The sequence below is a fragment of the Chrysoperla carnea genome, chromosome 5, assembly GCF_905475395.1.
Source record: "Chrysoperla carnea chromosome 5, inChrCarn1.1, whole genome shotgun sequence".
In the NCBI taxonomy this organism is placed as follows: Eukaryota; Metazoa; Arthropoda; class Insecta; order Neuroptera; family Chrysopidae; genus Chrysoperla; species Chrysoperla carnea.
The window spans coordinates 19,735,309-19,759,690 of NC_058341.1; the positions used below are offsets into that span (position 1 = coordinate 19,735,309).

The 24,382-nt window shown below is 29.3% G+C and overlaps 1 protein-coding gene across 2 annotated transcripts in view; it reads right to left on the bottom strand.

Annotated features, from left to right (window-relative positions):
* LOC123300687 (transcription factor mef2A) overlaps window positions 1-24,382 on the bottom strand; it is a 102,307-nt gene that overhangs the window by 67,146 nt on the left and 10,779 nt on the right. The window contains exons 1-2 of one of the 2 annotated variants that reach the window (XM_044883301.1): window positions 14,784-14,873; window positions 12,218-13,190 (exon numbers count right to left, since the gene is read on the bottom strand). In XM_044883301.1, coding sequence (XP_044739236.1) covers window positions 12,218-12,899 — 682 coding nt within the window. In that variant the 5' untranslated portion in view covers window positions 12,900-13,190; window positions 14,784-14,873. Of the gene's footprint in view, window positions 1-12,217; window positions 13,191-14,783; window positions 14,874-24,382 lie in introns of those variants that run through there. The other variant, XM_044883300.1, reaches the window with a different exon arrangement.

Here is a 24,382-nt window from a genome sequence, read left to right on the forward strand (position 1 = left end):
TTATAATATATATATATCACGTATACAGAATGTACAAAAAGTCAGATTAAGATTCAGATTACTTGGTTGCAATCTTATATTTTATGTAAGAAAACCAAAGCAATTTTAAATATAAAGCTTGATTTTTATACCATGGTATACTAAGTTTAGTCCCAAGTTTGTAACGCTTAAAAATATTGATACTATCAACAAAATTTTGGTATAGGTGTTATAAAATCATCTAATTAATCCATTTCCGATTGTCTGTCTGTCTGTCGTCTGTCATCACGATAACTCAAAAACGAAAAGAGATATTAAACTGTTAGAGGTAGAACAAAAGTTTAAATATAAAAAATGTTTTGTAAACATCACTGTTTACCCGTGAGAGCGCAAATTATGCGCAAATCGTCTAGTATAAAGCTATAATAAAATTCATCATCAAAATTGAAAATAAGATAGAAATAATTTCACCTCTAAATCTAAAATTTCCTTGGTGCTCGTACGCCCTTAAATTGATAAATAAAATTTAAAATTTTTAGGATCATTTTCATTTCACTCTTAAAGTAAAAAAAAAGCACACGTTTTATCATTCTAAGTGCAATAACAATAACATTATATGTTAATTTCATGTAATGTTATAATAATAACTGGTTTAAGGATGTTCCCTCGCCAGTTATAGAAAAAAATAAATTAGTAGATAAGGATCCGAATTTTTAGTATGTTGTAGTTAACGATACATATTATTAAATCAAAAAAAATTTGGGTATCTTATCGATCAATTAAGAGAGTTTTTATTAATTAAAAATACACTAAATAACATAGCATGATATGAGGATGGTATGTTATTTAGTGTATTTTTAATTAATTAATTACTCTCTTAATTGATCGATAAGATACCCAAATTTTTTTTGATTTAATAATATGTATCGTTAACTACAACATCCTAAAAATTTGGATCATTTTCTACTAATTTATTTTTTTCTATTACTGGTGAGGGAACTTCCTTAAGCTTTGCTTTTATTTTTGACTGATTGTGATATATATATCGATTTTTCATTTTTATGTACAGTTTTATTGAAATTATTAAATAATGAGACCGAGAAAGTTCTTAATTTTGGTATCTATGATGTAAAGCTTAAAACTTGAGGAATACTGATAAAAGTTTTTTATGTAAATTTTAACATTTTTAAAAGCACCAAGTAAAAGAGCTTTTTTAAGTAATTTTTCGTAAATCGTACCGACAACTGACTTGAAATTTATACGCAAGACATATTAAATACTCATTAATTGACACACAAAATTTAAGATTTTTGATGACATTATACATTGTACATACGGTCGATCTGTATATAAAGTAAATTTTGTAAATTGTGCTTTTATTTAAGATTCCAGTAGGATGCACATGAATTATTCTATTTAAATCCTTTTTACATGTAATAAAGGCGTTCATTTAAGAAGACCTTTCTACTTTCATACTAGTACTGCTATAACTATACTATATACTATATACTTATATAACACAACTAAAAACATTCTAAAATGTTTCCTATTTAGAATGTGTGTATATTCGAAACGATTTATACGATATTTTATGGTATATTCACACAATTACAACTGTCTGAGAAAGTAAATTGTGGACACAAAACATTGTTCTTATTCGCACAGTTCCACCCGAACACTTGACTAACACAACTAACAGCCAGAAAAGAAAATTATCACTTACTTTGAAATTCGTAATCATCAAGGAAGAAAACTGGAATGTATCAAGTATACAAGGTAATTTTGACCCAAGTAATTCAAAAATTGATTTCATTTGACAATTGAGTTAGTAGTTTCTGAGAAAAACGATATCTCGAATCGATTTTTGACATTATCTCAAAAACTACCCGTCCAAATGTTAAATGAACCCGATTTATGAATTTTTTGGGTCAAAATTACCTTATAACATGAGTTTTATCCAAATCGGACACGGATTTTTTTTTTCGATTTTTTGCAATTTTTTAAGGGGTACCCCTTTGAAAAAAATCGAAAATTTACAAAAAAATTTTTTTTTCGGAATTTGATAAAACTCAGTTTAAAAGGTAATTTTGGGCCCTAGAATTCAAAAAAATTGTTTATTTGGCGATTGAGTTAGTAGTTTCTGAGAAAAACGATATCTCGAATCGATTTTTGACATTATCTCAAAAACTACCCGTCCAAATGTTAAATGAACCCGATTTTTGAATTTTTTGGGTCAAAATTACCTTATAACATGAGTTTTATCCAAATCGGACACGGAATTTTTTTTTCGATTTTTTGCTATTTTTTTAAGGGGTACCCCTTTGAAAAAAATCGAAAATTTACAAAAAAATTTTTTGTTTTGGAATTTGATAAAACTCAGTTTAAAGGGTAATTTTGGTCCCCAGAATTCAAAAATATGGTTTATTTGGTGATTGAGTTAGTAGTTTCTGAGAAAAACGATATCTCGAATCGATTTTTGACATTATCTCAAAAACTACCCGCCCAAATGTTAAATAAACCCGATTTTTGAATTTTTTGAGTCAAAGTTACCTTATAATATGAGCTTTATCCTAATCGGAAAAGGAACATTAATGATAAAAATTTCATTCAAGATAATTTCCTCCTTTCTTAATTATTTAAAAAGTATTCGCTCGTACTTTCTGCGCACCCAATGATTATATTTTATCTTATTTTTGAACACACAAATGGCGAGACCCGTTTAAGAATTATTAAGATACAACTACACTCTCTTGTTTAGAAACATAAATTTAATAAACTATCTTGTTTAGGATTATATTACCTACAAATAAAATTGAGCAAATTTAGCTCCGTTAACATAAAACAGGCATTATATTTAATACAAGCGATGATAACAAATAATTGAGTGAGTTAATTGTTGAAATATCATGTTAGACATTGTTGATTACCGGTTCGTTAATTTTTTTTACCTCAAGTAAAGAAAGATAAACAAACAAACACACACATAATATATGTAAAGTATAAATTTAAAATATAAACAATAGGTACCATACTATATAATGTTTCTAAGCTAATTTGCATCCTCACGGAAAAACAGTGATGTTTACGAGAAATTTTTTCAAACAAAAGTTGTTTATTTTTTTATAAGGAGCATTCTTACTTTTGTTCTGTCTCTAAAGTTTTACAAGATGGGTACTACGGACCTAAGATGTTGACCTATGTTGCTCATTACGATCTCGAATTCACTTTTTACGTCCTGAGCATGCTATAAAAAGCTTCAGCTTGATACCTCTTTTAGTTTTTGATTTATCGTGTTTACAGACAGACGAAAAATCGAAAATGGACTAATTAGGTGATTTTATGAACACCTATACCAAAATTTTGTTCATAGCATCAATATTTTTAAGCGTTACAAACTTGGGACTAAACTTATTATACCTTGATATACTTCATATATAAATGGTATAAAAATAGTATCTATAACTTGTTAAGAGGTTTGTTCTGTTCCAATGTACCAATGTTGTACATGCGAGTCTTTGGTTCCATGTTTTTTTTTCTATATTTCACTACTATAACACTAGTACCGGACACTACTTCATGAACCATTTGGAGCTGTCTAAGAACAGCAGTAATGATTTGCCGGCAACGGACTTCAGGTCAAAGAGGTCCTTAAAGCAAGACTAGCTCAAGTGAGTCGATCTTCTCCTGGCAAAAGCTGGACAGTGACCGAGAAGATGAGACAATGTTTTCTACTTTTTTACATTGTGACAGATCTAGCAATAATCGTGATACACTGAGAGGTTCAATTGTTTAGCGCGATTGCCCTCTAGCCAGTGTCCTGTAATAGCCGTACCGATTTTGCTTATAGAGGTCCTTTGAATCGATATAAGATCTTCGCAGCTCTTACGATTATACTCAGATCATATCTGCCTTATAGTACCACAAGTACGTTTCTCCCTCCACCTAAGATTAGCCTTTTTTAAGATATCCTCATTCAGGAGCATCTTGCAGATGTGGATGCTAATGTAGCAACAGCCTTGTGCTATTTCTACTTCTGGCTTCACAATTCCCTGGAATGTTTCAGTAAGTGAAGTGCGAAAAAATTTTGCTAATTTTGCTTGTCACACTAAGATGGTGAAAGATAATTTTCAGGACGGATTTCAGTGCAGGCAGAGAGTATTTGTCCTACATGAGTAAGCAAAAAATGTTATTACAACCAATGATAATATTTTATAAAACATGTACTTTTATTTACATCAAAGAAGCAGTTCTGATAATGTGTGTAATAAATAGAACTAGAGGAGCATCGTAATGATTGAGATTTCTACACAGAATGATTGCTATTTCTATACGATACAATGGACACACAACTTTCTACCTCATTAAACCTAACGATTTTGAATCCGCGTACTTCATACTTCGAGGTCACGGATTACGAAAAAGTAAGATTCAATTGATATGAAATTGACAATAAAATAGATGATATTTTATTTGAATTGAATGTGTAAATTATTTGATGATTTTGCTTGAATGGTTTTTGTTTAGCTATCAAGCTACTCACTAATAACTAAATGCTACCAACTAGCTAGAGCTGTAGCTAGTTACTAGTCTTCGTTACAGTTGTTTTTGTAGGTACTAAGAACTATATAGAACACTGTTATCCTAGAAATACAAACTGTATCATCATTATATACTTGATAGTAACTATATCACCCCCTGCCCCCTCAAACCGTACATCTATCCATCTATCTATTTACGAGGAATGATTTATTTACAGTTTTAATCAAAGAGACGACATTCTAGAGTTAGTTGTACAGTACGTACACGCTATCAACTACATTGGTAGTACTGTAAGTGGAAATGACCAATAACGCCAGTCATATTCTACATTAAAATCGCAAACGCAAAGAAAAGCTGCTTTTTTGTATTTAGACCCCTTAGAGAGGTGTGAAACTACGTTTTCCAAGCAAAAAAATTTGTGCTACCTGCGTAATAAGTGAAAAACTGCTAAATTTTCGGACTTTTTCAGTTTTTGCAGTCTAATTCAAACTTTTTTTTTTCAAAAATTTTTCATAAGGCTCACTAGTCGAAGCTACCTAAAAATTTTCATTTCTCTATCTTTTATATTTTAAGAGAAAATGGACAGCATAGTTTTCCCTAATTTTTTCCTGTACGAGAAAACAATGATGTTTACGAAAAATTGTTTAAAACAAAAGTTGTTTAGTTTTTTATCAGGAACATTTATTACCTTTAAACTTTTTTCCTATCTCTAACGGTTTAATCTAAAATTCAAAATTTCAACATTTCTAAAAACCATGTAAAGTTTTGAAGCAGCTTCAATTGTTTTTTAATATATTTTTTAAATGATAGTAGCAACGAATGTCAAAAGCTCATACTTTAAATTGAACTGCAAAAACTGAAAATTTTGCAGTTTTTCATTACGCACGTAGCACGACACAAGATTTTTTAAATGTTTATCAGAGGTCGGAATATAAGCTTTTTTGTCAGAGGCCAGAATATAAGTGGTTTCTTTTAATAAAACAGACATCCGAGTGAGTTTTAGCATCGCTTATTAAGCCAATTTGAAACTTAAATAATCTCTGTTTTTAGCCAAAGTAAATATATGCATTATTTAATGTTAGTAAATATATGTTTTAACATTTTGACATGAATTTTAATATAAATCATATTAAAGTAATTAAAGTGTGTTTTTCAGTTTTACGAGTTAATAAATTGATCATAGCTGTCAACGTCTTTAAGTCTTTGAAACAGACGTAAATAGATTTTTATGGGTCCACACATTATAAACACTTAATTATAGATTTAAAATAAACATTTGTTACTTGAATTATATTAATATCTCCATTCTCCATCGTGTCTTTCATATGTAAATAAATAATAATTTTTTTATTATTTTTTTTCGATCTCAATAACTCAATGTTAATAGTTTAAATGTTAAAACTAACGACACTTTAAATTATTGCTGTATAAAAATTGATGAGTGTTCCAAACAAAAACTACAGTTTTATTGATTTTAGTAAAGTCATTAAATATGTAGTGATTAAAGGCATACACAAAATTTGAGATATTTTACTATTGTACCACTAATTGGTAGCCAGTTCTGTAATCGTAAAATCGACAGAAGAAATTCGATAAATAAACCGCAAAAATTAAAGGGTATCCGCTAAAATCAAGAGGTGTTTTAGTCAAATTTTAACAAAAAAAGTAAAGTTAAAATTTTTCACAGGAAAAATTTGCAAAGTTCAAAAATTTACGTTTATTGAGACTCTGTTTATGATTTTGTACGTTATTGATGTTACTATTTACATCTTATTTAGGAGTATTTCTCGAAAAAGTCTTTCCAAATTAAAAAAAAATAAAATAAATCCTGATCGAAACCTCTATGATTCCAGAAATAAACCGAAAGTTAAGCTATATGTACCATAGAATACATAGAGAACGCGAGGTATCTGCCAACCTGTAAGTGGATGCGATTTGATGAATGAGAGAGAAAACTGTCAATGAGTTCCCCTGTGTCATTGTCATAATCATAAGTACATATATACTTATTACTAGCGACCCGCCCCGGCTTCGCACGAGTGCAACTTTTCTGTAGACCTTTTCAATGTGTACAATACTTATTACATTATTTTGATAAAACTCGTAGGGTTCAGCCTGCGTTTGCAATGTATGCGGAAAAAATATAATTATCTACATCACTTTAGAAACCTCAAAAATAGCAGTACTTCTCCACTATTTAATGGATGTTATTATACATATAAACCTTCCTCTTGAATCACTCTATCTATTAAAAAAAGCCGCATCAAAATCCGTTGCGTAGTTTCAAAGATTTAAGCATACAAAGGGACATAGGGACAGAGAAAGCGACTTTGTTTTATACTATGTAGTGATATGTATCAGTAAGTATTAGTATATGTATTAGACAAGGACACAGGGGAACTGGCAGTCTTCTCTCTCGCTTCGCATATCGCATCCACTAACAGGCTAGAGTCAAAATTTGTACGTATACATGAGTTAATAAGAAAGATTTATTTGGTATTCTTTATAAATACACATATTATATTCATAGCATATACAAGAAACTATAGAGAACATATGTGTACCGAACTACCGATTACCCACATTGTTTGAAGGATATGTAACATTAGTAGGCCTTTTGAATGTAATTTAAACTCTGAACCGGATGGCGGCGGTACGTCAATACAATAAAATTATGCATATATAAAGTACAAGTACTTTTTCACAAGTACCTACTACTATGACCAATGAGCCCTACCTTCTTTAACATTCTGGATGAGTGTGATAAATTATACCATTTAAGTGGTTCCAAATCAACAAACATAATATAATTTAAGAGTTTGAGAATAATTGTGTTTGAATTATATTAATTAATCATACTTTATTTGACAATCAAAATCGTACCACTGTATATTTTTTAGATTTCATTTAGTTATCTTGTAAGTTTATTTATTTTTCTAAGTCAACTCTTTTCGTGCCATTACTAATTTAGAAGGACTAAGACAAAGTGTTTTGCGTTCAAATTACAAATGTTTAAAAATTTATTTAGTAGGAAAAGTAATATTACTTGTGCTAACATAGATACTATAATAATTGTCTCTATACCAGCATTGTAGTAAACGCCATACATTTCTTGCCGTGTACTTGGTTCCCATATTGAAGTGATCAAACCAAAATGTACAGTTCAAGCTGTAATTCAAGGAAAAAAATGATTGCCTGGATGCAAAATGACTCAAGTTGAGGCAATCACATGGAATAATCAAGGTAAATATGTAAAATATATAATGGGACTCAGGTCCAGAAAATATAAAAAAGGGATAATTTAATTTCGTAACATGTTCCATGGATATGGCGTGAAGCAATGAGATAATGCCAACTGCCATAAAAGTAAAATCATTCGTGTAGTAAAATTTGGTCCAAAAGTTTTCGATGCTACGTACCGCGAACAACGTGAAATTTGATTAAAAATTTTTATTTTTTAAGTAACCGATTTTCTTTATAATCGGCGGTGAGAGCCATGGTAAGATGGTAGAACCTGCTACGAATTAAGAACAGACAAAAAGTTTTTAGTGTCGCGGACAAAAGACCATGAATTCAATGTTTAGGAGCATTAGCCACATTAAAATGGTTGAACAATAGGTGTGAGTTCTTCATATACAGAACCATAGAAATAATTAAATATTTATTTCTTTGTTACGCGTCATTAATTTACCCTAGTTATGGTTTAGTGAATATTTTAGGAATCTATACACTAACCAAACAAATACGTGTTGACATTTTTATATACATGAAAAAAACGGGTCGTTATAGAACACTTGTCTTGCCCTTATTAACATGTTAGACTACAGTATGCAACACTGATAGAGTAGACACTATTGCAACTCCGTTAGCGACACACAATTTTTGAAAAATTATCGAAAGTACTGCGTTATTTTTCACGGGGGTTCGAAAATTTTCAATTGCATAACACAATCCAAAAATTGAAATATTTTTTCTTTCGTTATTTTACTAAGAAGGTAAATATATTACAAATTGAAAAATTAGTTTGTAAGAATGGGTCAAAATCACTTTTCCATTCGTAATTCTATATATTTTAAAGAAAATCATGAAAATACGTTTTTAAGACATACAAAATGAAAATGAATTATTCATTTTGCTTTAATATAGTTTTACTGTAATTTATTATATAAGACGTATATAAAAAGTTAAAATGATAATTGAGTTGTGATTTGAAAAAGTTTTGTTCAAAATGATTATATATACATCTTAAATCAAAAAGTTTTCAGTAAAAGTAATTAACGCAAATTAATATTATAAATATGTATAGTTAGCTAGCTTGTACGCTTTACTACTTTACTCCCACAGGAACATCACCACCACTTAATCTTAATGATTCCATTTTTAATAAATAAATGGTACTCTTGATATTATATATTAAAAAATTTCTTTTTTACAGCATGGTCTATAAAAATTAAATACCCATATAGCTGCGTAATTTTCTCCGTGCTTTTTCTTTTGATAATATTGAAAATAGCGTTTAAAGTTTCAAAAACTTCATTTTCTTTAATGCGTTTATCTTCATGAATATTTCTCGGATCAACTTGAAATTTTCATAAAATATACTTAAATATATGTAAACTCTGGAAAGGCAAAAAAAAAAACGATTCTTTGAAAATTCTAACAGGATATAACCCCTTAATCATTACTTTCAAAAAATACAAATTCGGAAGAGCATACGCGGTTCTATCGTCATAACATTTCTGTTAGTAGATAATTTGCTGGTCGTACAATTTTTACTAAACACTTAGTAAATAATTTTATAATTAATTCAAATCACGAAATGTATAGTCGAAAAAAATGTAATATTCTTTTTTTAGCGTAACATATTTTTTTTTTTGTTAAAAATATTTATTTTAAACGTTGCGTTATGGAGAAATATAATTCTATGTAGAAATGAAATAATTTCGCATGTTGAATGGTATGTATATAAAGCATTTACAAGAAGATAAACAGACAGATAACAACGGCTACCATAACACCGATTTCCTAATTAAAATTCCAACCAAAAATAAGAAACATATTATTTTACAGCGTTACAAACAATTATACAAGAGATTTTAAATATCAATCTTTCTTTTGCATTTTTATTCTTTGATTTTTGGTAAAAAAAATTTTTATTGAAAGAATTATTAAGCTGCGTTCACACTATTGATTCTTTTCAACGCTATTATATGATAAGATTAGTTTGGACCAATCAAAACCGTTATTATTTAGCAAAAATCGATACCATTTATGATCTTCGACATGTCAGCTTCAAAAAATTTACAACATTCCGTACATTAGGAAATTGGTACCATTGGCAATAAATCAGTTTTTGATAACGTAAGTACTATCATGCAAAAATAAATGAGAGCTTAGATTTTCCCTCAATTTCCTAGATCAATATATCATTTAAATACATATTTCGACTACCAAGTAATCACCATCAGTAAGAATCAGCTATCCATAATTACTCTTATAAATAGAGTATGTGCCGATGTTACCTAATTCATATACTGATGATGCCTACATGGATATCGAAATACGCATTTATGTAATACAAAATTGATCTAGGAAAATGAAAATTTAATTAAAATTTTTTTTCAAAATTGGAAATTCACTGTTTCTTTTTAAGAACCTTGTATATATAACTCAAATTTTAGGCATTTCAGGTATCATAATTAGTGCCTCTAATTGTATCCAATTTTATATTAAAAACGGCGAAAACTTTACACGTTTGTGAATTTAGAAAGAAACAATAAATTTAAAAATTAAAAAACGTTTAGTTTGTTTATTTTTGTTAAAGCTGAGAATATACTTGCTACTTAGCTGCACAAAAACATACTACTTAATTGAAAATATATAGTCAATATGTGGCTAGATTCATTTTCCAATAACAGTTTTCATTTTATGTCAATATAGGTATTTTGAAATTTGACGTATGTATATTTTGGGAACAGAAGTTTTTAAGAAGTTGAGAAGAATTTTCTTTTGCTTTTTTAATTAACAGCACAAAAAAACAAAGATAGCGTCACAGCTGATAGTTTAGGGTTTTTAAAATGGAAGGCTAGATGAAAGTTCAGCTTAATTTTATTAATACTGAAGATTTGGCATCTACAACTCGAAATTTTCCTACAAAAGTAATTTAATCTTCATTGAATGTAAAAATATTAATTCAAAATGAAAACATTTATGTCAAGAATTTCGCTACCAAACACGCCATGAGGGAGAAATTTAAAGCCGAATCAACGAATTTTAACCACATTTATGCAAAATAGCCAGAAAGTTATAAATAAGAAAGACTGGCTATAAATTTTACCAGATTTGTTATTCCATATAAAACCCCAAAATAACTTCTTGCATTAAATTAAAAAGCAAATATATTCTCAACCTTAAGATAAGAAAATTTAAACAGATGTTTTAATAACGCAAATTAGTATAAAAAATAAAAAACAGTTTTTTTTTATGCATATTAAAATGGGATCAATTTCCCTTGAGAAGAAGAAAGGGTTATTATTTATGTCTGTGTGGATTCGAGAGAAAAATTGTTGCACATTTTATATTAAAAATATTTATTTTTGTACAAAATTGTTTTAACCTTGTCAATATATTGTCTGAATCCTAGACGTAAAATGCCCTAATTATTTCTTAACTGTACACCTTTGTGCTATTATTATTTGCTAAATTTAACTCATTTATACCCTAACGACTTACAGCATGTCACGAATTATTTCGAAAATAAATTTAATAAATTTATTTTTTGTACAAAGGAACTAAATATCTTAAGGTAGTACTATCGGTAATAGACTTTGCATTCAGAATTTAATGAATTATTATATCATAATTAACCAGTTAAATTTTTAAGGGCCTTCAGAGAACTGAAAAAAAAGATGTTTTAAAGATATTTTAACATTGATCCTTATAGGAAATCACAGAGTTTATTTTATTTCACAAAACTGGACGTTCAGATTTTCAGTTCTCTGAAGTCCCCTAAAAATTTAACTGGTTAATTATGATATAATAATGGACAGCTATGTCAAGTTTCATTAAATTATGACTGCAAAGTCTATTACCAATAGTACTACCTTAAAAGAAAAAAGTATTAAGGTAGTACGTAGTACTATCTTAAAAGAAAAAAGTATTTAGCTAATACTCTTTTACTAGGGTAATAGGGTACCCCAGTATTTGAAAACAAATTTTAAATTTATTTATATCAATTTTCTGAAATAATATGTTCGCTAATTAATAGTTATTTACGATACTCTAGTGGGATAACGACATTATTAACGTACGCCTACGAAATTTTCTCAACGAGTGCAACACGAGTAGGTTGGACAATTGCAGAAGTACGTTAATAATGCGTTATCACACGAAGTAGAAAACTTTATCTACGCCTCTAAAATACGATAATTATTATTTAAAATTTGTCATGGCTTATTGAGAAAAATAGAAAATTAAAAAGTTACTAAGTAACTGAATTCATTACCGCCCTAGTGCGGTAATTTTTCCCACGCATACTTAGTAAGAAAAGTACTTCTTTACTAACGGGTCTAGATAATTTTTTTTTCTCGTGGAAATACCTTTATCGCACTCCCCTTCCTTAAATAAATGAATAAAGATCTAAAAATCTCTTTGACATATATCAAAGTGGATATTATTTATAACAAAAATAAAAACTTACCATCACGTAGTCTTCGAACATTTCCACCTAATAACGACGATCCTCCATGTCCACCTAGTGTACCATGCCCGTGATGATGATGTCCAACCCCAATCATGTTCCCAGCATCACCACCAGCACCACACAAACGTTGTCTAGGCGGTGGTCTAGGTGGAAGCGCTGGTGGCAACGGTGATATTTCAATATTATCATCCGCATCCAACTTCCGATTTTGTATAATATTCGCTTCATGTATTTCCGTATCAACATTCATTGTCTGTTGATATTGTTGCTGTATTAAATGACAACAATTACATTGTTGTGTTGACATTGTTACACCACTATTATTATGTTTCGTTGATTGTTGTAAGATATTGTTACGTTGTACGACATTGTTCTTTGGTTCATGTTGATTTGGTGGAGCATGAATGGAAGCACGATGCTGTTGTTCATGATATCCACCAACGGGGGATGGAGTACCACCAGGTCCTCCTGACGAGGGTAGTCCAGGTCCCCCTGGTGGACCATGTGATAATTGATTTATAACATTTAAATGATGTTGATTATGTAAATGTGTTGGACATAAACATTGATGTGAATGTCCTAGCAATGAATGATCACTGCTATCACCTCCACAATCACTTGGTGATGTTTGATATGTATGTTGACTACTTGGTGGCTGTGGTGACGGTGAATTATCCATTTTTGAAATTGGAAAACACCGTTGACGTTAATAAATAAAAGTGTTTGTTTGTTTTTTTCTATTTGTTTATCGAACGACTTAGAACGACGCAGTATAAGTAGTAAAGAGTAGAGAGTAATATAAAACTACTAAAGCTGAAGTCTTTTTTTAAGTTTTTTATTTATCACAGATTGTTTTGACATTTTATTAATGTTTTTGTAAGTTATTGTTTTCGTCTTCATTGAATCGTGTTCGGTGTTTGGTGTTCTCTTCCCAATGTTCTCCAATGTTGATGATGATGTAGATAAAGTTCTGAAACAAAATGAAAATTGTTTGTTTAATAGTTTTTTAATGATATATTTTTGTATTTTCTTTCATGATAACAAACAATAAACAGGAATATTATTAAAAATGGATGTTTTCCAATTTCACTATCATTGTGTTACACATTTTAAACAAATTTGAACCATACACTATTGATAAATGGTAAGTAACCTGGTAGTTAGTACATATTTTCATCGCCAGTTTGTTGGATTTATTTTATTTGAATTTGAACATTTTGATTGGCTTTTAAAAATGGTAAGTACAAGTATTGCCATCTTCTAGTCTAAATTGGAACTACTGAAAACGGGTCTACTTCTTGTTTTAATTAATACGAATTATTATCGCCAGTTGGCGGGTTACAACTCAATCAATTAGCAAAAGAGCAGCAATATCATAAAAGTCGAGAATATAAAAAGTTTGTTAAATTTAGATTTGAACAAGTGAAAACAAACAATTGACTGAGTTAATTGTTGAAATACTCTGTATAGAAAGTATTTAATGTCAGTGCTTGCATTATTTTTAATAAATTAGAAGACTTGGTTTTCGAAACTTTCAAATATTTTCTAGAATTGTTTTTATATCTCATAAGACCACTAGTTGAAGCTACTTGAAAATTTTCAACTCCTTATCTTTTATAGTTTTGAAGAAAATGAACAGTGATGTTTACAATGAAATGTTTCAAACAAAAGTTGTTTATTTTTTTATAAGGAACATTTTTCATATTTAAACTTTTGTTGTATCTAACGGTTTACAAGACTGACCACCCAAGACCCAATTGACCTATGTTGCTCATTTACGAACTCAACTTCACTTTTTTTGTTCAAAGTAAGCTATAAAAATTTCAGCTTTTCGTTTTTGAGTTATCGTGTCGACAAACAGATGGAAGGAATGGAATAATTAGGTGATTTTATAAACATCTATATATTCATAGCATCAATATTTTTAAGTGTTACAAACTTGGGTCTAAACTGAATATACCTTGATATATATTTCATATATACAGGGTATAAAAACAAATTCTTTATCTTTTCCTCAATCCCAACCGATTTTACTTAGCGTCTAATTCTTTCCAGATCATTTTGTAGGTAGAAACTAATAAATTTTAATCGGAAATTTAAACATACTGGGTCTATTTTCAAAAATGATTACTACTTTTAGCCATTCACAGCCGATCAAATATAGTGTTCTGTGAATACATAAGCAAACATTAGGAGTATATTGCTTGAAGATTTAATGCCAAAAATGACTTTTACACTATTCCACAAAACTCAACGTTAGAAAGAAATACGCCAAGACAAGATTAGTTGCCAAAAAAAAAACGCTACGAAGCTCCATAGACATTTTGAAGAATAAAATAATTTAATAAAATATTTGCTAGTAATAAAAAAATTTAAAAAAGAATATGAATGTTTCAATATTCATATCTAGGAGAATAAATGAATTAATCTGAATAAATTGCACTTTTCGTCATTTATTTATGGCTTACTTACCAACTAAAACTAAAATCAATAATAATTTAAAAATGATAAATTGATAAATACTTATAACTAAGATATAAAATTAGGTTAAATTGTATTATACCTTATTAGTAAAATTGAAGTGTCTAAACACATTGCAACTATGAAGATAGACTTTGTATGAATTAATTTCATTGCCATAATAGTAATCCTGAATAATTTATTTTAAAACTTATTTAACTTTTTTAATAAATGCAATAACTTTAAAAAAAATACTGTCAAATAATTTAATAGTTTTATTATGAAATTATGACATGTGTCTTGACATGTTTGTTCCAATCAATACTGACATTAGTGTTTGTTCCAATTTAACATAATTAATTTATATGAATGTTCAGTTAGTTTTTTGAAAATATCTTAAATCTAGTTTTTTTCTAGAATTAAAAAACTTGTTAAAAACACAACAAAACGCAACCTTTCCTATGCTCTCCATGTTAATTATCCGAACTTTAATTGTATTTTACTCGAGTTAGAGACGGTCAATCGACTTCAAATTTTTTTGGTTAAGGTATAATTATATTCATAATAAGTATACACAAATTTAGAATTTTCTGTCGATATGCCCATAGCAAGACAACAGCCTTAATGCATTTCCATTTTTGGTAAAATAAATAACAAACCGGAGTTGTTTTAATTTTATTGTGGAGTTGCGTAGCAAAACTTTTTTTGTAAAGTTATCAAACATTTTTGTGAACAATCTAATTCAAAGAAGACATTCCTATGAAATCAAAATTACATTTTAAAAAAAAATAGGGAAACAGTGCCCTGGGAATAAATAAGTACATTCTTGAATACCGTCCTCTTTCTTTAAGAATTTTATTTGATAAATCCGTTCTTTATCGAATGAATATAAAATATATATTTGTAAAAAAAAAAAAAGTTTTTTCTTCCAACGTACGAACGAACCATGGTTATTACTTGACGATAAATAAAAAAAAAATATTATACAAGAAAACACAAATATTGAATGAAATACATTCGATTTACGTGACTTATAGACATGTATTACGTTCTTACTTCATCCTGCACATTCCTCACACCCTTCAATGTTCAAATCCTTGTACCCACACAACCATGAAATAATCATAAATTTTATACACTTTTGTGGATCAGATCAATAATACATTTTTAGTTTTTTTATTTTTTATACATTTTAAATTTTATTCTTTTTGAAGTAATAAAATATCTGTCTGTATATTTATCTTTATCGTGTCAAAAAAAAGGACTCTTTACACTTTACATATCCTGTTTATAGAAATTATTAGTATAATTGGACGAGTCAAGTGTGTACGAGTTATGGAATTATGGATTTAAAATATCGACCAAGTAAATGATTCAGTTAGATTCATTTAGGGTCTTTTAATAAAAAGTGCCATTTTCTAGAGATTTCAATAAAACTTTATTAATACATTTTTTGATTAACAAAGTTTCAAAAATCACTACAAAAATTCTAGGTCTTCGGGCTTTTTATTATTATTTTATCGTTCAAAGTTGGCTGAAAAAATGATGAATCATATAGATTATCCTTTTCAATTTGATATTTCTATATCAAAAAATATAGAGAGTGTGATAAAAAATTATCTAAAATATTTAGACAATCTTGTAGTTTATAATAATACCATAAAAATATAAGGTTGTCGATGATATAAAAACTAAATTTTAATTTAATTATGAGGTCATCGAAGATCCATCGTTTGATGATCATAGACGACTATAGTTAGAGTATTGATGATTGAACAGTGATATCTATAATATCAAATTTATAAGCAGCACTTGCACACAATATATTATATATTTTTGTAGTTGCGTGGTATTGTAAAGCTAAAAATAACTTTTTTTCATTTGGACACGCAACACTTTCGAAAATAGTCGTACATATAAGTTTCAAGTATGTATTGATAAATAGAGTGCTTTCCCGCGAACTATCTTTCTTTTTGATGATGGAAATGAATACTTGTTAATCACGCAGTTCTGTCGCAAATAACTCCTCAATTTGTTCCCCTCCGAGACGAAAACAAAAGAATGTGGCATCCAGATTTATACTATTTTACGGCCGATGAAATAGTATTGTTGTGTTTTAAAGGTTCTTATAATTATCCTACAAACCTTGAATACCAACCAAAAATATTATAACTTATGATTATAATAACATAGAAAAAAAACTACACTCTTTATTCCCCCCGCACAAAAAACAATGTAAAAATATCGAAGCTAAGCCAACAAACAACCAGAAAAAACAACAACAACAAAGGTAATTTATTAGCAGGTATTGTACCATATAAATACCCAAACAGTTACGGCATGGAGTAGTGAATGTATTCAGTCTATTATTGAAACAGGTAAAAAAAATTGTATTTAACACCCTCTATAGTCTATACTATACATAGGGTAATGTTTAGTACCTTGGATACAAAGTACCTGGAATCACTCTATAGCATGTTACATTCTTCACCCATCCTTTAATGAGATACAGAAAAATGTTTCAAGCACAAATTGTTGGTACGCATCTTGTATACACAGCTTGAACTGAACCTTTTAACTTCGAGGTCAATTAAAGGTAGGCAACCCATTTTCGTTTCGTTTCAGGCCAACTCAAGTCTGATATCGTAGGCGGTAAAATTAAGTCTTGATTCAAAGGTAGCCGTGTCTTGTACTACAAGTAAATATAAATTTTGATCCCTGGTACTACACGCTCCCTTATATACTTCCATACACTATTCATACACACCCTCTCACCACTAAGTCGTCCTGGAGGGTGGATAAAAAGGTAACAATAAACATAACAATAACAAATATTTTATAAAATTTTGTGTATATGTATTTTTTTTTTTTTGAATAAATGGTATTTTACATACAAAAAATAAGGCATTTACATGATACAGGGTGGATCAGAAATAGTTACATGTAGAGAAACATGCGAGTCATGCTGTCACTCTATATGGCACAGAATTGTACATATTTTCTATTAGTTTCCGGTTTTACAAATTTATGTTAAAATTTAAACTACTTTCAACATTTTGCACAAAATTCAAATAATTTTTTTAGAATCGTGGGAACCGTAAAACCAAAAACATTTCAAGTTTTAAGTTTTTTTTAATGTGTTACAGTCAATGATATAGATAAAATATAGAACAACCCGTGTTTTTGGCCGTTTTTTAGTAAAAAATTTTAGGCTCACAGGTTGGACTATATATACACGAAGTAAAATTCCTTTTTTTCACAGCATTGTGTTTCCAGAACCAATGAAGCGATAATGTTGGATTTCCCAATATAAACAGAGGGTGTTACAGGAATATACAGTGATTTCTGGGCCATATAATAAGCAAAATAAACCCTCAAATTTTGAGGGTGAATTCTGTCAGAACTTTGTCGAAAATTTAACGTAAAATTGTTCGAGATATACCATAGTTTTTAAAATATTGATGCTTAAAGATTTAGAAAAAATCACTTAGAGAAGAAATAACACACAAATGCCATTCATTTCATTACTTTAAATGTTTTTTATGTAAAAACGAGTGCCGCTTCTTATGATTTCCTTTATAGGATAATATCATTCTTTTAACTAATGATTATTAATTAGTTTTCCAAATTTAAGAAAATTATCGTTGTCACATGTTAAAATCGCAAACTTCAACAGCTCAAATCTATAAAAACACCGTAAGAGGTATTAGGGAATATAATGAGCATGCATTTACTCGATTTAAATATGACCCTAAGAAAACGTGACTTTTTGAGAACGTCCTTAAATTATTTTGAGTCCGTCTGTATCTAATGTATATTTTCAATATTCATTTATATCCTGTGAAACACAATAAATTGGACAAAATTAACAAGGACATATACATATGAGAATAAACATTATTAAAAAAAAAAAGTTGAATTTTTTGTATTTAATCGAAATTTACTTTTTTTTCTCACTAAATGAACACAATAAAAGGTGTTTTAGTCCTCTACAGTTTACACATAGACAGTAAACGAATACGGGCTGCTATATGGGTATGGCGTGCTATGTGGGTATATGCTTTTAAAACAATCATAATATAAATACTGGATTGAATAACAGCGTGACTAGCATAAGCACCAGCACCACGGTGTTAGCGATGTGTTTTTAAATAGCGTCATTCTTTGTGTATATAATTCTCATTAACTAAATGTTTTTGTACCTCTATGTAGAAGCTAAATCATCATAAGCGCAACAATTGTATTTGGGAAACATAGCAAACGTCGGAATTGAATAAATTGTTCTAAATGTTATTATTTTGAAATAAATTTCAAAGTAATTTTTTTAATCATCTTTAGATTGACTTCTAGATCAACTTCTCAAGATCATAACCTCTAAATCAACTTCTAGAGATCAACTTTAATATTTAAGTTTTAAAATCATGTTTTTAAACCTTCGGCTTCGGCTCGGCTTCGGCCGAAGGTTGTGGCGATAGCCGATTAATCGGCTTCGGCCAAAAATCGACCTTCGGTCGGACACTAAAATTCACTTAATTAGACCATTTTTGGTTGTCTGCCTGTGAACACAATAACTAAAAAAACGAAAAGAGATATCAAGCTGTAATTTTTCATCATGCTCAGGACGTAAAAAGTGAGATTGTAAACCGTTAGGTATAAAACAAAAGTTTAAATGTAAAAAATGTTCCTTATAAAAAAAACTTTTGTTTGAAACATATTTCGTAAACATCCTCATTTACCAGTGAGAGCGCAAATTAGCTTAGAAACATTATATAGTGTATACATAGAAACATTATATAGTGTATACATAGAAATACCTATTGTTTATATTTTAAATTTATACGTTACATATATTATGTATGTGTTTGTTTATATTTTTTTACTTACATGACGTAAAAGAACAAAAGACAGCGTAATCAACACTGTCTATATACATGGTATTTCAGCAGTTAACTAAGTCAATTGTTTGCGACCTTGTGACAGTTAACTCTCAATCTCAATTGAGCTGTAATTTATAAAGAAATTTAGTCTGACTTTTCACTGCATCATCTATGAGCATCATTTTGAACCATAAATTAAAGATTTCTGTAAAATAAGATGATAACGTAAAAATGGTAAAAATGTAATTCATGGTCATCTTTTCTGATATACTCAATGAATTATGACTATTTTACATTTAATAAAAAATTGAAAACTGTAAAAGTGCAAGGGAGGTGAAGGCTATTACACGGAGGTCTTTGCCAGTCTTTACTTGTAAGCCCAGCGAAGCGGGCGGGTATCAGGCTAAGATATATAAATTGTAAAAGTTGTAATAAATACTGTATAAAAATTAATTCTCATGTAATTCTTTTTTAATTTTAATATTTTCTTCATTTAGAACACGAGCGCCTTCTTCTAAATAGAAATTAGAATTATTTAGTACACAAGCGCTATCTGCGAGTGGGAAAAAGAAACACGAAAAGCTTCAAGTTTCGTAACCTTCCAATGTGAAAAGACGTTACGCTTTTTTTAACCGAGGCACTCTCTATATTTCTTTTTTAAGTGGCTGTGCGTAAAGAAGATTCACTTTCACAGTGTTCAGTTCAATTTCCTGGTATAAATATGAAGTTTGTAAAATACGGAGATCATGTGACGATTAAACCCGATTTTTTTTATTTTGTTTTTACATATTTAAAATATTATATGTAATAAATTTCCAATAACACCCTAATAGACCGCTAGCCATAGTTATGGATAAAACACAACACATACTGTTGTTAGCTCCAACAAAATTGATGTAATTTAGGTATTTAAAACTAATTTAAAATCGTTTTGTATCCAAACATTTTACGTATGTACGCTTGTGTATCATCTACATATGATTCACATAAATCTTTTATTCAAATTTAGTTTTAATTCAAACTTATTGGTGCTAATGGCGACTTTTTTTAAATTGTTTTTTTATATTTATTAGGAAATGGATTTAAGTTTTACATAGGTATGCATAATAGTTAAAAGGCTTATGGTTTTTAACATGCTATGAAAACATAAGATTAAAGGATATCGCTTAATAATTAATAGGTACACATGTTCATTATTAAATCTTGATTCTAAATAGGGAACGGTGTAGTACCTAAAATCAAAAATTATCACCATTATTCCCAAGAACTTTGTTTTTTTATTCGAGGATTAAAATATTAAACAGGTGTCGATAAAAACGGAACCACATGAACTGTGTACCAAAGTACAATATCACATTGCACTACGAGTTTAAATATGATATGACGAGTACCAATGTATCCAGAATTATCCCCATCTATTTTACCTGAAGTTGCTCTTTTCAACAATGTAATATTTATAATCCATTATCATCTATACATGGTACAATATGTTGTTTGATCCGAGGAACATCAAGGCGCGTCTTTTCAAATTTACAGTATACGAAGATTAAACCTCTAACATTACATACATTTCTTTTATGTTTTATTCCGATTTTCTGCCGATTTTCAAATTTTGTCATGGTATTAAGTTTAGTTTTACATTTTTATAGAAAATCTGGCCAATTTGACATCAGGATTATCCCATATTATTTTAAACTTATTACTATTTGATGAAGTTCTACTGCTAAAACTTGGAACACTCTGTATATTCAGTTTTAAAGACTACAACCTGTATTATTACAAAAATATTTGAAAATGTGCCCGCCACCATTCAACAACACTTTTCATCTAAATCATTCACAATTCCGCTATAATAAATATATAACAGTAGAGAAAATAATATCATCTTTAACGTTCAAGTTCCGAAAATATTTCGATTGAAGAGAAAAAAAAAACATAAAAAATTAGGTCAAAAACAAAAGCCATTTATATTACAAAGATAATAAATATAAATATTTGATAATCTTTCACAGTCTACACTTCTTGAATGGAACGCACACACATAAATAAGTTGGTTTGATGCAACAGAACCGTCCTCCATACACAAGTCAAAGCCTCCTGTCCACAGATATACTAGCGATAACGATTCGTACTTACGATGACAATATTCGCTTTGATTTCATAAGCTCGAATTGTAGTTCTTGAGGTGATAATATCTGAATGTTGACCATATGCCAAAAACCTCGTATTGACATATGTTGTAGATCCATACGCGCCGAGAAGGGGTGGTGCACTTGCACCTCCTGCCTTGAAGGAAAATACACAGAAATCAGAGGTCACAATCCCTCTTAAACTCGGGGAACTTTAGTGGAGGATAGTTAAATCCAGTACCATTTGGGCGAATAGAAATTATGTGGAAAAGTGTTGTTTGAGGCCAATCTCCAACGTCACACCAATCGAGGCCAATCTCCAACGTAGCATTTTAGCAGCTCTATTAGGTCATATTACAAATGACCTAATAGAGCTGCAAAATATCTTCGTATCTTCCTACAAATTTTTTGGGGAAGTGCCTCCAGTACTACCCGGGGTTTGGTAATCATACGGAAAACTGTAGTTCTGATTTGATCTACGATATATGTCAATTCCAGGTTTTCGGCAGCGTTCGACGACATTCGGTTGTTATTATCTCACGAGGTATGGCTGTCAGTACCAGTTTTTTACACTTTTTACAAAAATGTTTGTTATGAAAAAATGTGTTTCTCAAACTATTATTAAAAGAAAAATTTGATAACAGTCGCGGTTATCGAGAATATATTTAAATTATATTAGTCTGACCCAGTTTTCAATGAGTCACGTAACTCGTTTTCTTTGAAGTATGAGTGTACAAAAAACCTAGGTACCTTTTCACAATTAAATTCTATACTAATCTATACATGGAAGTTAAAAGATGGCCAATACGTGTATGAATTTTCTGTTGATCGTCTTTCATTTTCATTTCATTTCAAAATCGAACGTAGAGAGGAATCAAGAATTCTAGAAGATAATAAATATAAATTTGTAGAAGAAGCGTACAAATTTATACGCGTATACATCTTTATTTTTCTTCTTCTGTCAATGAATTATTCATAATTTTTTAGATCGTCTTACGTTCCTTTATTTTTTATTAAAACACGTATCAATTATTAAAATTTTTTTTATTAAATCCTCCAACACAAAATTATTATGTTTAATAATATCAAATCGAAAATATCTATAAAATAATGGAAATTCAGTTCGGAATGAAAAACATAAGGAAAACAAGTGAACACAAACAGTTGACTGAATTAATTGTTGCAATATCATGTAAAGATTGTGTTGATGACAATATCACGTTACACATACATACATGTAACAGATACATAAATGACAATCCCATATTAATACATACTATAAAATTTGCATCTAATATGTGCCCCCGTGAGTAAACAGTGATGTTTACAAAAAAATGTTTCAAACAAAAGTTGTTTATTTTTTGATAAGGAACATTTTTTATATTTAAACTTTTGTTCTATCTCTAACGATTTACAAGATGCGTCCTACGGACCCAAGACCCAATTGACCTATGTTACTCATTTACGAAGTCGACCTCACTTTTTACGTCCTGAGTGCGCTGTAAATTCGGCTTGATATCTTTTTTCGTCTTTGAGTTATCGTGTTCACAGACGGACGGACGGACGGACAACCCAAAATTGACTAATTAGATGATTCTATGAACACCTATACCAAAATTGTGTTCATAGCATCAATTGTGACTAAACTTAATATACTATGATATATTTCATATGTACATGGTATAAAAACGAACAAAAATATTAGTAATAAGAATTTTTTAATAAACTTATAACTTTTGGTATTATTCTCTTCAATTTTACGATGTACAGTGACTTTGTCAACAAAGAAGCTGTGGTAGATATGATCTTTAGAGACTAGACATTAATTTTTTGATTAATTAAGTTTGATTTTTTTAAATTTGAAGTTGGTTTAATAAAACCAAAGCATATATCGAAAAATTTTATTCTTATTTTTCGTCTACATTCATTCATTCAAGTTATAACAAAATACATCATCAAAGTTAAAAATAAGGCACAAATAATTTCAACCCTAAATCTAAAATTGTTTTGGTGTTCGTACTACCTTAATTGTAATTATTTTCTTGCGATAAATGTTCCCATTTCGATATTATCTCGATAATATTGTTAAGTTTTCTCATAGGTTTGTTACAATAAAGCCTCCACTGGATAATTGATTTAAAAACTTTGATATATTTTACTGTTTAACAAAGGAACGTTTAATACTTATTTACTTTTTTTGGAATGAAAGAAATTATATTTTTCGTTTAAATTCGAAATAATCATGCCTTTGTTCATAGAACAGAGAAACATTTCAAAAAATTGAGACTCCGGTCCAAAATAGCAGAGGTGCCAAAAAGATAATCTGAAAAAGTTTTATAGACCCGGAGTATTGTTGTAATTACAAGTTGGTGGTTGGGTTGAGTTTGTCAGCTAAAGAGGAGTTGGTTGGGTTCTATAGTTTTTAGCCATTGCGTTCAAAAATAGGACACTATCACAGCAAATTTTTTTCGATCTATTTTTTCCGGTTTGGTTTTTTCTAAATCCGCCAAAAAGCAAAACTAAGGTAAAGTTACACCTATTTATTATATGCAATTCTAAACCATACATAGCATACGTATAACAGTTGTATGAAAAATAGCATTTAAACTTCCTCGTTTTAATATCTTTACACTTAGTGAAGCAAAAACAGGTTTTAAAATGAAGATTGTGTATAGTTTTTTTAATATAAGAATAGG